General features: G+C 36.9%; 2 protein-coding genes across 8 annotated transcripts; both read right to left on the minus strand.

The window, feature by feature from the left end:
• Positions 1-217: 217 nt before the first annotated feature.
• On the minus strand, positions 218-13,361 carry LOC120491547 (uncharacterized). 6 transcript variants are annotated; one of them, XM_089132083.1, is made up of 8 exons: positions 8,397-8,638; positions 7,778-8,110; positions 6,485-7,053; positions 4,587-4,664; positions 4,405-4,494; positions 4,197-4,301; positions 371-434; positions 218-267 (listed from the first exon to the last, which is right to left on the minus strand). In XM_089132083.1, exons 2-8 carry the CDS (start codon positions 8,070-8,072, stop codon positions 239-241), a joined length of 1,230 nt encoding a protein of 409 aa, XP_088988209.1. In that variant the 5' UTR covers positions 8,073-8,110; positions 8,397-8,638; the 3' UTR covers positions 218-238. The 6 variants fall into 6 exon arrangements, with proteins under 6 accessions (XP_088988209.1, XP_088988210.1, XP_088988208.1 ...); XM_089132082.1 differs by lacking the exons at positions 218-267; positions 371-434 and adding exons at positions 1,784-2,072; positions 2,158-2,329 and having other exon boundaries at positions 8,397-8,637; XM_089132084.1 differs by lacking the exon at positions 218-267 and having other exon boundaries at positions 324-434.
• LOC120491581 (uncharacterized) lies at positions 11,802-17,528 on the minus strand. Of its 2 annotated transcripts, none has more exons than XM_039689521.2 (3): positions 16,765-17,528; positions 15,584-15,699; positions 11,802-14,590 (listed from the first exon to the last, which is right to left on the minus strand). In XM_039689521.2, exons 1-3 carry the CDS (start codon positions 17,045-17,047, stop codon positions 13,496-13,498), a joined length of 1,494 nt encoding a protein of 497 aa, XP_039545455.2. In that variant the 5' UTR covers positions 17,048-17,528; the 3' UTR covers positions 11,802-13,495. The 2 variants fall into 2 exon arrangements, with proteins under 2 accessions (XP_039545455.2, XP_088988211.1); XM_089132085.1 differs by having other exon boundaries at positions 16,697-16,783.
• Between the last annotated feature and the right edge of the window lie 497 nt (positions 17,529-18,025).

Here is an 18,025-nt window from a genome sequence, read left to right on the forward strand (position 1 = left end):
CCGTAGGAAAACATTAAAAAAATGTATGCAATTATATTTTTGAGTCGACCTTGTCATCACTGAGTGTTTCGTGTTTATCAGTGAACTTTAGGATTGAACGGAATAATCATCATCACCAAATAAAATTATTATTCACCATATCTATTTGTTTTAACAAAAATACTCAGTCATTGCTCTTCAATCCTGTCTCATGTCATACATGTGCAGTCCTTTTCCCAAACACGAGTATCCATGAATGTTAATAAAATCTGTCTGACGACTGTATCCCTAAAGAAAACATCAAACTCTATCAAACTCCACACAAAAAACAACAGAGCACAATGTCACACATAACTATATTTTATTCAAAATTGTACATTTTGAACATCACCTCTTTGAAGTTGTACAAGATATCTCTGACCCACAGGTAAAATATTTCTTTCCACAGCAGTTTCCTGTAGCAAACAAACAAACAAACAAAAAAACATCTTAAAATTCTGTAACATCATTTTATTTTCAAATGCAACTGGTAATTGTAAAGCTTGCAATGATGGCTTTGTATTAGGCTACACCACAAACAGCTGTGATTATAAAACAGACAATGCATTGCTCCATTTTGTCTGCTTTACAATGTGTGAAGAGCCTGTTTGGTCAAAAGACAAATGTAGTTTCACTCTAGCAGATTTTCAGTTAGATGCTTCATTTACATATGCAAGAATAGGCTAAGTGCAAGTCAGGCCACAGTTCACAGTAGTGTTAAAAGACCCAATGGCCCTGTTGACTTGAAAAGTGTGATCAAGCACAATTTGCCTATTTAAATGGATAATGAAATAAAAGAGCTGATGCAGCAACAAATATACTGTCTGTCTTTATTTAATGTACACTAATGTTTAAAAGTTTGGGGTTGGCAAGATTTTTTAAATGTTTTTTAAAATTAATGTTGAAAGCAATTTTAATGTTTTCATAGAGGCTGTATTTTGCAGTAAAACAGTAATACTGTGAAATATTAGTAACATTTTAAAAAAAATATTCTATTTTTATAAAATGGCATGTATGCCTTTGATGACAAAGCAGAATTTTCAGCAGCCATTACAGAAATCATTCTAATGTGCACATTTAGAAATCAATCAAATATGCACATTTAGAAATCATTATAATATGCTGTAATATTTTTTATGAAGTTTTTTTCAAGATTCTTTGATGAATAAAGTTTTTTAAAAAAACCTGCACGCATTCGATATAGAAATATATAATGATAATGTTGTACTGATAAATTTTAATGCATCCAAGCTGAATAAAAGTTCCTAAATTAAAAATTCCTTGATTCCTTTAAAATAACAAAAATTCCCAAACTATTGAACTGTTTGGACCCTGTTACCCCAAAAACTCTTCTTGCTGCAGTCTGTAGCATGATGACGTATAGTTACTTGTAAATATAACCCACTACATCATGGATTTTGGGAACGCTTTTAATATGCATGTGCACTTTTATACTCAAGTTTATAAAGCTGTTACATAAGCAACCAGTCAATAATGTTATGTCAATCTGTTTTTAAATTCAACCAGTTGTTTTTGAGTACTCATAACTTTCATGTGTTCATTGTTTATATAAAATGTTAAATATGCAATATTTAGAATTTTATCTCCACAAGAGGTTCAGGTTATTGAAGAAATCCATAGATATAACCATGTCAAATGCTAGGCTTTATAATAATTATTATGTCTCACTAGTGGTGAAATAAAAATAAGTGTAGTAAAAATAGATGTTTCAGATCATACACAACACAGTTCTGAAATAACCAGATACTGTTTTAATACATGTTTATTTCCATAGAGCTTCAACAGGGAAACAATAACTTGTGAAAAAACTGAAATAAAAGAATACAATAATAACAACAAAAAAAACTACTCATGTTTAGGACTTCCATCAAGTGAACAGTTTTCTTCAAATTCCTCCTCAGCATTTAACTTCTCGATGCAGTTTGCGAGATGAATCTGTAATTGTGCTTTCCGCAGAATGGTGGCAGAGCAGTAGCAGCAATGAAAATGTGCATTTTCCCTGCATTTTAAGTTACACTTGATAATAGTGAAATCTGAAGAAGAAAAAAAAGTAAAACGTGTGTGACTTGATATGCCTTGACAAAATCATTTGAATGGATGTGGAAGCACTATACACACCATGAAGCTGTACAGCCACCTTCAGATGATTCTGGATGTGGTTAACAACGCTTCCTAACCCTCTTGGCTTGTAGACCCAGGTCTCACAAAATGGGCAGTGATACTCATCACAACACCGAGTGCACTTAGAGATGCAGGGCATTTCTCCTTTTTTAAGGATGGTAATATGCACCTAGAAATGGATATTTACAATGAAATAATGGTTAACTTCATTCAACATATTTTAAGGTGAACATTAACAATTACTATCACGATTACAGCTTGAGCTCGACACTTGACTTTGTCACTATAAAGTTGCCATTGATAACCTATTAAAAATGAATTACTATTATGATTCTTACATGTGCAGAGTTGATGACAGCGTGATGATAGGAAAATAATGATTCTGTTTCAAAAGGGCTAATGTAAAATACAAGTGGCAACAAAATTAAATGACAATATAATGACAACATAAATTATGCTCATTTCACTTACGGTCTCACTTCTTGGTGTTGAGTCCATCCTTGTCATGGGAGTATAGTGACAAATGATGCACATTAAAGACATCCAGAGTATCATCAAAATCCTCTATGGCGCATTTGATTAAAACCTTGACTATGTCAACCAAATTCACTGTGTAGTGGATTATATGAACTACGCCATTGTGCTACAGCCTGCAGAGACTGAAAACCCTCTCTAACAGTCAGGAAGTGATTATTATGTTGACAATATATAAAGGTGCAGTATGTAATATTGACATTGGTTGAAATGGGTACTGGAGTTATTTGCCCTGCACCCTCCTCCTCACTCTCAACATTCACACGGGTTGCCAGATTGAAGATATACAAGAGGAGCAAGTGCAATTTACAATGGCTAATATATATGAGTTTAAATATGCCTTATAGAGTGTTTTAAATAAATGGCAACACTTTTTATTTAAAGGAGTTCACTTTTCAAAACACTTTTGCTGATAATTTACTCACCCCCATGTCATCCAAGATGTCCATGTCTTTCTTTCTTCGGTCGAAAAGAAATTAAGGTTTTTGATGAAAACATTCCAGCATTTTTCTCCATATAATGGACTTCACTGGGAACCAAACGGTTCAAGGTCCAAAAGACAGTTTCAGTGCAAACTGGAAACTGTTCAAAGGGCTTTAAACGATTCCAGACGATGAATAAGGGTCTTATCAAGCGAAACGATCGGTTTTGCAGTTTGCAGTTTGGACCTTGAACCGTTTGGTTCCCATTGAAGTCCATTATATGGAGAAATATGCTGGAATGTTTTCATCAAAAACCTTAATTTCTTTTCGACCGAAGAAAGAATGACATGGACATTTTGGATGACATGGGGGTGAGTAAATTATCAGCAAAAGTTTTTTCAAAAGTGAACTACTCCTTTAATGTAGAATTTGCGATCTCTGACCCAGTTCGTTTGCTTGCGTCAATGGCTGCTTTGTTGACTGCTATCTGGCAACCCAGAGTGTCAAAATATTATTGAATAAATTGGCAGTGGGCAGGATCACACAAACCATATCAAAAAAGTCTGTTGGCTGTTTTTCAGAGAAACAAGTATAACAAGTTAACTTAGCATGTTTCCTAAATATCTACAAATATTTTTATGCTTTAAAATTGTAAATATATTTTTTTGGATTAACTAAAGCTGTTATGATGTATAAACAAGAATACAACTTAAAATATTGTCTGGGTAAATCATTCTGTGCTAGTGGATTTTCAGAACACCTATGCAATGTATTATGTTAAACATATCATGTAAAATTTAAAAGGTTTTTTTATTTATTGTACTGTAGAATATTTTTTTCTTTTGTTATTTTTTTTAGTCGAAAACTGTTAAAATAATTTGCTTTCATCCATGATAAGCAATATGTTATTTGTTTATCATACAGCAGATCAAATTGTCAAGCCCTATGGAAAATTGCCTTCATTCACACAATTATGTGCCATATACATTATGACATAATATGTATGATTTATCATCAAACAACGCAATAAGGTTTTGAAATAATGAGATTAAATCTTTAAACCTATGAACTCTGTCTAACCTTTGCCCTCCTTCGAAGGTAATCCCTGCGGTTGTGTAGCATCTTAGTACATCTGACAATCACCTCTGCCTCCCGCCCATACAACTGTGGCAGTGCAGATATGATCTGTTCAAGTGTAAACAACAAAGATGTATAATCAATCTCAAAAACATGCCCTTTTCTGCATACATTTCATTAATCGAAATCGAACAAATGAAGAGAACTGAACCTTCGCGGTAATCGGGCCCCAATCTATGTTCCTGCTATAGCAAGCCTTCTGCCACACCTGAAACTGAGTCAGGATCTCCCTGGCCACAAGCTGTTGAAGACACAAAAAACAAATAAACTTGGTCAACTGATGAGCATTCAAAAGCCTAAAATATTTTAAATTCATTCTGTATAATTTCTTACGCTGAATGTCCTTTGCCTGTTCACGGGAAGTGAATTTCCTTGTTCTGTGGAAGGGTGTTCTGCAAACCTTCGGCCGATCTAAAACATACACAATGACAGATTAGCAAACCACAGTTTGGATGCATTTACAAGCATTTCTATATAATATACTGCTCATAAATATAATTAACTCTGTTTATGTTCTGTATGTAGTGTGCTTGTTTATCATAATAAACGTGAAGTGAAGTCTGCAACACAAATTTCATTCGAAATTATATTTCATATGGAGTGATGAAAGTCTGTCTGATGTCAGAAGGAACAATACAAAGTTGTAAATAACAAATATCAAATGAAATATTCTGAACAAGTCTTACTAGAATTACTGATTTTGTTGGGAAAAAGTATACAAATCCATCAGATAATGACCTGTGTGTAGGGGTTAAAGGTTGTCCGATTACAATCACTCCAGGAGAGGCAGGCATCAAGACACAATGCTGCAGGAGATCACAGAACTCTTGTGGAAATGGCTAAGGAGGAGGAAGTTTTGCATTGTCCAACATCAGTGTTCATCAAATCCACAGCAAATAAATACAAAATAGAAAACACCGTAAAGAAGACTTGAAGTCTGAATAGACGATTAAAGTAAAGGAAATGGAGCATTTTTGGACTGACCGACTTGCTGAGGTGAGATAGATGTGTTACCAGTCGCTACATCTGATGGTTCATTTACTTTTTCCAACAAAATGCCATGAAAGTTGAAACGACAGGGACATAACATCATTTAAGTGAAGGCCGGGGTCTCTTTTTAGTGAATTAAAAAACCCCACAAACATTCTCAGGAGAGAGGATATGCTGCATCATACTGCATCTTTACTGTTGTTGGAGGGAATACATAAAAACATCAAATACATATTCTATACCAACTATTACACATTACTCGCACAACAGCACAATTCCTTTGGGAGTAAATCTGTCATTTCAATTTCAATATGCATGTATTATTAGATAAGGGAAACCTAAGTTTCCTTGTTAAAATGATTCCATGCATAACAATTTGTCCAGCTCCTGTTCAGTTGTCTTTAAGGTGGCAATGACGGGACCATTTATAGTATATAAACACGATTTGATCAAAAAACAAGTGGAAATTAAATACATTATTATTTCCCTCCTCTCCCATGGGCTTTCAATAAATGAGTCTTCATTTGCCTGGGATTCAGATAGCTCTTTCCACAATAAGGGCAATTGCAAGACTTCCCAGCGTGGCTGTGTCGTCTGATGTGAACTCGCAGGTTGGTGGCTCGATTGAATCGCATCCCGCATTGAGTGCAGCTGAAGAGTTTCTCCCGCGTGTGGATGTTCTGATGCTGCCTGAAGTTGCTCATCCGAGCGAAGGCCTTGCCGCAGTGCGGACAGACGTGAGGTCGCTCTCCTGAGTGGTTTCGCTGGTGAACCTTGAGCTCGAAGTTGTACGCAAACGTCTGCTCGCACGTTGAACAGCTCAGAGGTTTCTTGCCCTTGTGGATCTGCGCATGAGCCTTGAGGTCGCATGCTCTCGCAAACATTTTCCCACATTGGAGGCAATGGTGGGGCCTTCCCTCGTGGATCTGTGCGGGCGTCCCATGTTTGTCCTGGGAGAAACACTTTGGGTATTGCGCGTGACTGACCGTTTTCTCGCCTGGACAAACGTCATTGTGGGAAAAGCGGACAGAACTTTCTGAACCAGGATAACTTTGTTCATTTTCTGGTTTGACAAATGAATTTGACCTCTCTGGTACGCTAGATAGCATCAGCTCTGTCGTGCATAAATGACTATATTGTGCCCTAATACCTTGATGTGCCAATGTGTTCACTGAATAAGGTGTGAAATATGAGGTGGCGTCTGGCATGTCGAGAGAGTTTAGACCTGGAAAGCTTTCTACCTGTATCTCCTCCTGATCACAAGATCCTCTGAGCTCTCCCTGACTCGGATCAGACATTTCTGCGTGGCAACCGTCGTCTCTGTTGACGCTATCCCACACTGGAACCATCTCTTCCTCTTCCTTGACAGATAGAAGATCCAGCTCTGTCTCTGATTTTACTCTATCGTTTGGTGAAGACGATGGCAAATCCTCGTGCGCATCCTGAGCCGAAGGGCTATGTATCACTCTTGAGTGGTTTGAGTCCATTTCCTTATCAAGAGTAAAGTCCTTTTCGGATTGGTCTAAATCATTCCCTTTGGCTTTGAAGACACTGGTGGACTCGCTCTGGATTGCTGAATTTCCCAGAAGCCTCTGCAGAAAATCCTGAGGAATTGGTGCACTGCAGTTAGGTGTGATGATCTCTTTTGCACTATGCCTGTGTACATCGTTCTTCTCTTTAAAGTGCGAATTTGTTGTTGTTTGTTTGTTAGCCTCCAGGCGTTGTCTTGTACTCCACATTTCTTCTGTCAATGTAGGCTGATTGGTTGACTGATCTCTCAGGCTTAGGCCTAAACAAAGGGCATTGGCTCCTGCACCAGAAGAACAGACACAAAATTAAAGAACAGCACAAAAAGTATTTGATAATATGAAGAACATATATCTGATTTTCTTAACAATTTATTAATCAATTAAAGAATACTGTTATTTATTTATTTTTGAAAGACTGTCTTTATACATGTCTAGTAAATACAGTCTTTTCTGTCATCCTGCAGGTTAAGAAAGAATTTTGCAACTCAGGACGAAAATCTTCTCTTAAACATCTTGTGATAATCTCAAATACAAAAGTGTTGGAAAAAAGTATTACAGTACACACACTGTTATATATATATGAATTATTTATTAAATATTTATATGTACACATGTATATGAATGTGTATGTGGGTGACGTGTGTTAATATATTTGTGTGTATGCGTGCATACATGCACAATTTGGTCAAGTTTTCGATATGTTGTAACCAGCGATATTTCAATATTATTTATAAACTATTAGAATTTATTCTGAATTTGCTTTTTTTATTTATATTTTAGTTTTAGTTTTTCCACTTTAAACTATTTTAATTTTAGAAAATAAATAGTAATTTATTACTTCAACTTACTTTATTTCTATCAATAAAAACCTGTTTGCCTTCAGCCCGAGATGGGCTCCGGCCCTCCCATGACCATTCAGAGGATAATCAGTATGGCAAATGTATGGATCATGAGTGGTTTTGTAATAGTTTTGAATTAACAACCACGACACTAGTTGTAACTCACCCCGGACTGTCTCTGCAGGCTGGCTCTCATCTCTGCTGCTGGAATCTCCTGTTCGGCCGCAGTCAGAGCACTGTATCTTCCTCCCCCGTTCCCATTCCCTCTCCTTCTCCCTCAGTTTACTCTCAGACAACTGCAGCCTTCGTTTCAATGCTTCCACCTCTTGTTTACGATGACCCACTTCCTCGAGGAAGCTGTCTTCCACCAGCCTAGTTATTTCAAACATGGCTGATTTGAGGACGGTCTCCATGACAACGGAGAGCTGAGACTGGAATGTGAGGAAAAGGGCTTCCGACATCGCCCTGCTGTCGTCTTGATGCAATGAAAATAATCACCCTGAAAAGACATAAAAAGACATAACCACTTATAAAAATGTGCTATATTAGCAATCATGACCAGCTAAAAAGCATGTCTGCGTGTTAGAAAACAAAAAATGTTCCTCTCCCGTTTCTGTCACCAGGTGGGCGATTTGTTATTGTTGTTTATGCAGCCACGTGCATGATACAGCATACAATCACATTATTAAGGCAATACTACAAATACTATGTTATTAGAAATTCGTGTATATTTGTATATGATTATATTCACTTGGCTTTCTATATAAATTAAGCTCGCTACTCACCCTCTCTTCGGGCCTTTTGTGTAAAAAGTAAAAGAAATGAACTGGACAAAGGAAAATAATAACAGTCACACTATTCGGGCGTTAAATACCTTATAAAAACGATCCTCGCACAGCGGATTTCTCAGAGGAAACCGCGAAATAAGGTGAATAGATACGTTATTACAGCAGTAATATCACCGTTAGTTGACAGTCGTCTTTTAAGCGGATGCAGAAAATGTTGAAGGTTTCCTGTTACTGCCCTCCAGTGGACTGGAAGATGCCCTTCATCCTATATGCTACATGTACTGAGGGAACCACATTTATTTTTGTGTAAAATTGTATGGCCCGGTTTCACAGACGGGGCTTGGATTAAGCCAGAATTACACCTTGGTTCAATTAGGACATGAGCTTTTATAAACGTACCTTAGAAAAAAAAAACGAAACTACTAAAACAGTAGCTCAAATTGTATTTGAGGACTGAATTTTAGTCTAGGACTTGTCTGTAAAACGAGTGGCAAACTCTAAAATTATATTATGATTATTTTATGATTAGCTTTTTATGATTAGCTATTTTATGATAATACCATCAAGATGCTGATTATACAGTATGAGCACAGGTGTGCCTTACGCTGGCCAGAATAAAAGGCCACTCTAAAATGTGCAGTTTTACTGTATTGGGGGGGTCCATGGGGGACAATCAATGGCATCTGCGTTTCCCGCCTCGGTAAGGATCATGCAGCTCTCGCTCTCGCTGACAGCGGCTGCCATCATTGAAACTATTGCCATGGTGACTCTGAGGACTCACCAGGCATTTTTTCTCCCGAGTCTGTATTTCCAGTGCAGGTACTCACCGAATTAACCCTATAACTGCTGGTGAAAAGCAAAACAGCAATTTCAAAACAATTATAAAGAGTCTGTGTGCTAACTTTGATTATGGCTGCACTTGCACTTACTGTTTGCACTTCAGTTAAGAGCTCACACACAGCCTCAATCAGAAGATCTGAAACCTCTTAAATGTACAGTAAGGTCCGAAGAGACTAATGTGAAATCAAACAGGAGAAAAGCCAGACAATAAAGACCTTTTACAGTGCATATTGTTTTCTTTCAATGCATTTGATAATTCATACTCATAAAGTAGAACTGAAATAACATGCATTAGAAGATTATTAGTTAAAACATTGCAAAATGCATCTGCACACTATCCAGTCATGAATTTTGTCATTGAGGATTTCTGAAAAATTGTGCAAAAATCTCGTCTCATCTCGTTCTCGTGAACCCAATCTCGTGTCTCGTCTCGTTTCATGAGGTAAGTGTCTCGTCACACCCCTAGAAAACAGATGCTCAGTGCTTCTTGTGGCTCCGCAGCTTACGGGCACTGCCCCATGGCCAATACCGATGAGGAAAGACCTCCTCTCTCAGGCCGAGGGCTCAATTTGGTATTCTTGCCCGAAGCTGTGGTCCCTGCACACATGGGCCATCAACGGTTAGCCGAAAGTCTCCCTGAGAGAGTGTTAAACACGATCAATCAGGTTAGAGCGCCATCTACTTAACTAGACGACTCAATGCCTCGAAATGGTCGGTGTTTTCTGGCTGCTGCAAAGCCCGAGGGTTTTCACCCCTAGACTGCGGGTGCTCTCCTTCTAGCGGGAGCTGCTAGATATGGGCAGAACCCCATCCACGCTCAAAGTTTATGTAGTGGCCATAGCTGCGTTTACAAAAAAAAAAAGGAACTGGCAGGTCACTGGGGGAAAATGATCTGGTCATCCACTTCCTAAAAGGAGCTAAGAGGCTAAATCCTCCCAGACCCCTCTCAATCCCCGAGTGGGACCTTTCCACAGTTCTGGAAGTCATGAAAGGTGCCCCGTTTGAGCCAATCCATCTGTCGGACATGAAACACCTGTCGTTCAAGAAAGTGTGGCTCTAGCTTCAGTAAAGCGTATAGGGGATTTGCAAGTGCTCTCAGTGTTTGGAATTTGAGCCAAATGACTCGAAAGTCATACTCAAACCAAAACACAGATATGTGCCTAAATCCCTCAACACACTGTTCAGGGCCCAGGTTGTTTCCCTGTCTGCCCTACGGGTTCATAACGAGGAGATGGATGCAAGCTTCCTTTGCCCAGTCAGGGCATTAAGAGTTTATTTGTCTCCCTCGTCCATTTTCAGACAGACTGAGCAGCTTTTTGTTTCGTTCAGCAGTCGTGCTAAGGGCCGTGTCGAAACATTCATGTAGAAAAGGGCCTTAAGTGCCCTATAGGTGTTAGAGCGCTTCAGTGCAGAATACTACAATCGCTTGAGCACAGCTCGCTGACGATAAAATTACCGTATGGGCAAAAGTAAGACCCATACTGTTACACAGTTTAGGTTCAACGTTTTCACCCTGACTGTGTGAAATACTGTGACAGTGAGCTCCTTTGGGATGCTAACTTATTGGGAATGACGCTGCTAGACTCTCTTCTCAGATTCTCTGTGAGCCCTGGGCATCTGCCATTGGACCGTCACCAAAAGGCCTCTCGCGATAGGCTGCTGCAGTTGCCCGGTAACCCAATGCACAGAATGATGGTGTGCATTGGGACATCAGAATAAAAATATTGATGATTCTGAAGTTGAAAATACAGAATCATTTTAGATGAACATGCTTACACTCTGTCACTGGCTAGATGCATTTGCTGGTAACAGAGAAGGCATTTGGCATTATCTGGACCCACAAATATTCCCCCATTGTATTATTATACATTTTATTCAACATTGTGTGTATCATAGTTTAATGTAGTACCGACACTAAAACTCTGTAAAATTTAATTTTTCCTCACATAGAAATATTAATTTTAGGTGAATTATACACAATACATACTGCTGCATTTTAGTATTGTGATATATTGTTAGACCTCTATGATAAAAGACTATTCCGTCATGGATAATTTATAGATTGTATGTTTGTTTTTGAATTTCCCATTCATTTCCTATGGTGGTAATTTTGTATCACAAGTGTGACTATTTTTGTAAAGAATGTTCAGACTTTTCTAATCATTTAAATTTTTCCTTTCTTTTTGTTGTTCATATAGCAAGCGTCACAAAGTTCACCAGGTTTTGTACCTGTAACGGTCACCAGCTGGAGTGCCTTTGAGAGCCACCACATCAGACTATTATCATTCCTTGAGAAACTACATTTCCCATAACGCATTGCCAGAAATCGTTGTTAGGATATTTTCTAAAACATAGATAATGTAGTGTAGTGCATCAGTTTTACTTCTGTTTAGAAACAGTATAAAGTGCCACATCTTTGCCCTATACAGGCCTAAAGTTTTGTTTCATCATGTGCTGTAATCACAGATTATTACTTTAAAGTGCATTAGGATGGGAAAATGTGTCAATTATAATAAAATAAATAAATAAAATAAATTAAAAAATGAGAACACCACATGTACATACTGTATGTTAGTACTCTACCAAAGAGCTGGATAACTTTTTAATTTTGTTGACAAACATTACAAAACAACATATATATGCATAAATAGAGACATGAACTTCCTACACTTTAGCCATTTGGTCCATTTGAAATGTAATATCATTATTCAAATTTGTCATTTTCACAGAAAAAAAAGAAAAAAAGAAATTTGAATTACAGTCATTGAGCTGTAATGTACATGGCTCACTGTGGTGTACCTGGATCACCAATAGTCTGTTTGCATCCATCACCGGAAGAGTTTAATCAGTGTATAATTGAACAGTGTGTGGCATTTAATCAGCAAAAGATATTAAACTAAAAACAGATGGGATGGTATGTGTATGTTCCAGCTATACTGTCACTCTTTGTTTTCACTAAAGAATACTGAACCTATACCACATCACTACATTTTTAAATCTTCATCTGAAAACCCCTGCATAGGTTTGAACCTAAAACATCGGCATTGACATCTAAATGTGAACATGTAACCCACATGTAATCAAGTTCAGCAAAGTTTACTGGCTATCTTGTAAAAAAAACACAGTAATGCTGTTGCAATAGTGAGTATATGCACCATTTGAAAGAGCTATGCTACACATCTGAATATACAAACAAATCAAAGGGATATGATTTAACATTGAGTAGTTGTGTTTAATTCATCTTATTCAAGGCTTGTAAAACTCCCATTTGAAATGAATTAAACACTTTAAAGAAACAGAGAAAATTTCCAAAGCATGGATGAAACGGTCCGAGTCATATTTCACCCCAAAATCAAAAGAAAAAAGAATAAATAAAAATCAATACCTTTTGCATTTATAGCAAAAGTCTATTATAAAGGAAAAAAAGTTTTTATTTTACTTATATTAAAATGAGATTTATTCCTGTGACAACGATCATTACTCCAGTGTCACATGATTCTTCAGAAATCATTCTAATATGCTGATTTGCAGCTCAAGAAACATTATTTTTATTGTCATGTTGAATATAGTTGTGCTGTTTAAAATTTTTGTGGAAACCATGATATATTGTTTTATTCTTTGAATATAAAACAGGAATGAAACAGAAAACATTATAAATGTCTTTACTGTCACGTTTGATCAATTTAAAGAATCCATGCTTAAAAAAAAGTATTAATTTCTTTAAAAAAATATATCTTACTGACCCAATTCTTACCCAATCTTCTGAACGGTTGTGTATATACATACCCAATTAAAATATGAATGTACATGTGCACCATTCTAAGTATATTCCATGGTTGTATTTTGCTGAATTGAATTTATACTGAAATTAAAAATAATGAATAACAATCTTAAAGGTTTTTCAGGTTTTTACAGAAAATATAATTGCATAAATGTTCTTTTGATCTCAGGGTGAAACAAAACATTCATTTAGTTGGACATTTATTTGTGAGACAAACTCACCTACTTCAATAGCCTGTAACATCAAGAGGGAGTGGAAAAGTCCTCTGCTTTTTATATAATATGATACAATCTGCATCTTCCCCTGAGCGATCCAGTCACATCACTGCAAAATAAATTTTTCAGAACAATGTTTAAAAAGTTAGATGTAGTACAGCATTCAATAAGACGCATGATATTAAAAAAATAATTTGAGCCAGCCAGCGAAACAGCATGTAACAGCACAGATTCGACCACAATTAAAGCTCCACGCCTCATCATGTACTGGACTGTGAGAGTTCAGAGTGAATTCTCTGATGTCTCTTCAAGTTGCATTTCTGGGTAAACCTTTTCCCACAGTCTGAGCAGATGTAAGGTCTCTCGCCAGTGTGAACCCTGCGGTGTGCTTTCAGGTTACTCAGTTTAGTGAAACTCCGTCCACAGATGGTACAGCAGAACTGCCTGTCTCCTGAGTGAATCTGTTGGTGAGCTCTGAGGTGACACAGATGAGAGAAGCCTTTCCCACACTGGTTGCAATTGTGCGTTGTCCTTGCCGAATGGTGGCGCGTGTCCCCTTGAACCCTCACACTGACCATCGGCGGCTGACTTCTTCCTGGATGCACGGTGCTGAAACTTCTTTCCCCTGTAGCGGCTCCTTCAGGATACTGACGGACTTGAGAGGGTTTTGGAGTAGGAAGGCCTTTGGAGATGGATTGTGCTCGGTTAACATCACTGGCGCTGTGATCTGACACAACCGCGTTGGGATGTAAAACAACTTTCGTGTTCTTCCTAACGGGTGATCTGAGATGCTGCATGGCTTGTGGAGCAAGGCTCTGAACCTTGACGGGAGGCGTGGGATAAGAGACTTGCTTTTGTACTTGAGGATGTCCAGGCTGAAGGTCCAACGGCGTCTTCTTAGCACTGTTGCGAGCAGAAACCATCTGAGGCCCGATTCTCTCCATTTCCTCCCAGTCTGGTGGAAGCATCACTATAACTTCCTGTTTGATAGAGGCTGAGTCTATGCTGCTTACCTGGGGTCTCAAACCCGGAGACTCTGAAGATACGGAGGTCCTGACTAGCTCTGGCTGTGAAACAGATGACCGTGCTGAAGGGTCTGTTTCAGAGTCAAACCATTTTTGGGGGGTTCTGTGTCTGACCTCATCCTCATCCCCCGGTTTTTCGGTGCAGGACGGTCCACCTGGTTTGTGGTCAGAATCTGTGTTGCGGAGTCCGTTGGTCTCTTCCACACAGCTCTGAGGATCTTTTTGTTTGTGTATTTGAGAGTGTATTACTAGATAAGCTTGCGTGTCTCTAGGCTCTGTCGTTTCCTCTTTCACTTCTACTCCAGGATTATGCTCACCCACTTGAACAGCCTGTCATGGACAAAGTGTTCATGAATTAGAAACCGCTCAAAAATGAAAGTAACATCTTCGAAAACTGCAGTATTTGGACACTTAAAATCTGTGAATTTTATTGCATTACAAAACCAAATGGCATGTGCAAACAAATGCCTTTCTCAGTACATTTTAGAGAACGTACACTGGTGGTCAAAAGTTTGGAATAATTAAGATTTTATTGAATTATGCTCAGCAAGGCTGCATTTATATGATTGTGATATGTTAATATGTTATTCCAATTTAAAATAGCATTTTTCTATTTTAATAAAATGTAATTTAATCCAGTGATGAAAAAGATGAATTTTCATCATCATTACTTACTATTAGTAATGATGAGTCACATGTGTCACATGTGAAATCATTCTAATATGCTGATTTGGTCTTTAAGAAACATTTGTGCTGCAAAAAAACAGTTGTGCTGCATTACATTTGTGGAAATGATTATACTTTTTTGAGGATTCTTTGTCAGATAGAAAGTTTAAAGTTTTTTTTTGGCATTTATTCAATTTATCAAAGCATTTAAAGCTTTTGTAACATTACAAATTATAAACATTATAAATAATAGTTTCTCGAGCACCAAATAAGCATAATAAAATGATATTTCTGAAGGATCATGTGACATAAATAGAGTATAAATAGAGTAATAGATAAATAGAGTAATGACACTGAAAATTCAGTTCTGTCATAAAAGGAATAAATATTTTTTAAATATATTAAAATAGAAAACAGTTATTTTCAAATGTAATAACATTTCACAACTTTACTGTTTTACTGTATTTGTGCCTTGGTGAGCAGAATATACGTCTTTAAAAAAAATAAAATAAAACATTAAAAAACTTAATTATTCCAATCCAAACTTTGTACAACCAGTGTAAGACATCAGTTCCCTCAAGTTCACTCTACTGTCCAGATACTTTTTTGTCTAATCTCTGCCACTACATATTACCATTAAAAAAATGGCATACACACATTATGTATCCTGTCCAGCGGTGCTGAAGGCTTCTCCTGATTTGCACTTCCCTTGGGACTGCAACTCCAGCTACTGTCAGAAGCATTTTCCTGCTTAACAAGTGGATTGTCCAAACCTTAAAAACACACACACACACATTACATTTTTTTATAAGAATCATAAAGCATGGATAAATAATTTATTTTAAATACTGAAATATTCCATAAAAATAAAAATTAATTTCAATCTTTTTATCTAAGTTTATGGATATTCAACTATGAATGTTCTTTTTGTGGATCTGAAAATGAATCTGTGCTTCATTTGTTTTGAATGTCTCTTCACAGTATCATTATGGACAATGATTTCAGTTTTGAATTTTACATCCTGAAACTGTCTTATTTTAGATAACGCAGTGAAAATCCTGTAAATGCCCAGAAAAAGTCATATCCACAAATCTAAATTTACAGCTTCGAAACCAAATTTGATTGTCTTTTGCTCTAAATTAAAAACGTCTCGCTGATTCCCTATGTAAATTTAAAAGAAACAAAAAACAATGAAAACATCCCCGATATCAAATAAGATTATAAAGTCACATGTGAACAGAGATATTTATGTTTAAATTAGATGTGTCTATCCCCCCTACTTGAGTAAAAACGAAAGTAATGCACATTTATTTTCTTGCCTTTCTTTTTATTTCTTTTATTTTGTTTACTTATTTAATAATTGTATGTATTTTCTGTTTAAATGTCAATTCTCTATGTCCCTTGAAAAAAAATAATTGTTCTACTCATTGTAAATTTCAAATATCAGTAAGATTTATGTTAATGGAATGAATGTTAATTGTTGTTACTTGCAAAATGTTAATAAAAAATAAATAAAAAAACAAGGAAGCCATTTTGTAATCATGTGACAGGAAAATCATGAAACACCCCTTGATCAGTGGTTCTCGATCAGGGTGACGCCTTAAAAGTATGTAAATAAATATATAAAAAAAATACGAAATATAATACCAGGAAATATGTCTGTAAACTGGAGGAAATTACTTTTGTACTTTAAAGTCATTTGTAAGTTAATTAAATTATTATTATTAAAAATGGCATAAACATTTCATATAATGATCCCAAAATACACACCATTCTTGTGTATAACTGGCATACATAACTGGTGAAAGTCCTTTGGGAAGTCAGATGTTTCTACTCACTGCTCTGTGTTTCGGGGCCTCTGTGTAGTACCCTCCTCCTGGACACTGCTGTACGCCCACAGTCCACACACCTCACCCTCTTAAACCTCTCCCGTTCTCTCAGCTTGCCCTCCGAAACTGTCAGTCTCCGTTTTAACACCTCCACATCTCGCTTGCCTCGGTCCATCTGCTCCAAGAAGCTCTCCTCCACTAACCTGGTGATCTCGAACATGGTGGTCTTGAGAATATTTTCCATGACCGCAGACAGCTGAGTCTGGAAGGAGATGACCAGAGTGTCCGTCATCCTGTATCTGATCTACTCGAGCTTGTTCTTATAGAGAAGAATTGATTGCTGAATGCATAGACACAACAGTGATCATAACATTAATGACCACCCATGCTGACTTCCATCTCAAATGTTTTATTTCTCAAGTCCACAGTTTCAAAATGCACAGTAAATGTTGCACTTCACACTTTCACGAACAGGCAATCATCATAAAATCGTAAAAATCCCGAATATAAAAACCTCGCACTGTTAGCATCGAGCTCAATAACGTTAACGTACATCTGATTGACAGACTATGAATCGCGAACCGAAATAACTACGTTAGCTATCCTTTGGCGCAAGGCGGAATGCGTCGCATCATGTCCAGCTGACTTTAGTACATTTTACATATTTTATTTTGTTAATGTATAAGTACTAGATGTTTGACTAATACTTCATTTCTGCATGTAAAGAGGAAGCGACGCTGAGAAAGAGAAAACGGACAATAATGTTGTTGTTAGTGACGTCACATATTGTACGGTGGCCTTGTTGGGCTAAAATTGGCAGTGAGGTATTGCACAAAAGCAAGATAAGGGATTAGGCTGGGATTTTAATCTACATATAAATTACTATGGAGATTCACACTTTGCAGCTAGCCTGCTCTTTTTCTTCTTACTTCATGGTTCTGCATTAAAATAATAGATATACTTATGCATACTGCTATTTTAGTTATTAAAAACTGCTGTTCATTTCACTGTCAGAGGTTTGATGAATATATTATTTGAGATTTAAATTATTTATTGGCATACAAGCAGTGAGGAAAGCATATTTTCCTGAGCAATTATAACTTTGCTGTCCACAAAAAATGCCAACACAATGCAAAAGAACTATACTACAATATGAAAAATATAGACTATGTGGGCTATATCTGCAAATATAGAGTAGAATTGTATAGTTGAATGAGAAAAAAAAAATGTAGGCTATTTTATTGCAGTTGATGAGACAATAAGAAATGGC

Source organism: Pimephales promelas, chromosome 6, assembly GCF_988280905.1.
Source record: "Pimephales promelas chromosome 6, fPimPro1.hap1.1, whole genome shotgun sequence".
In the NCBI taxonomy this organism is placed as follows: Eukaryota; Metazoa; Chordata; class Actinopteri; order Cypriniformes; family Leuciscidae; genus Pimephales; species Pimephales promelas.

Excerpts from the sequence above, each read along its gene's own strand:
- LOC120491547 (XM_089132081.1), bottom strand. The coding sequence starts at position 8,072 with ATGTCGGAAGCCCTTTTCCTCACATTCCAGTCTCAGCTCTCCGTTGTC. Across the intron at positions 7,054-7,777 it reads GCCTGCAGAGACAGTCCGGG|GAGCCAATGCCCTTTGTTTA; the intron begins GTGAGTTACAAC and ends CTTCTGGTGCAG.
- LOC120491581 (XM_039689521.2), bottom strand. The coding sequence starts at position 17,047 with ATGACGGACACTCTGGTCATCTCCTTCCAGACTCAGCTGTCTGCGGTC. Across the intron at positions 15,700-16,764 it reads AGGCCCCGAAACACAGAGCA|GTTTGGACAATCCACTTGTT; the intron begins GTGAGTAGAAAC and ends TGTGTTTTTAAG. Across the intron at positions 14,591-15,583 it reads CGCTGGACAGGATACATAAT|GCTGTTCAAGTGGGTGAGCA; the intron begins GTGTGTATGCCA and ends TGTCCATGACAG.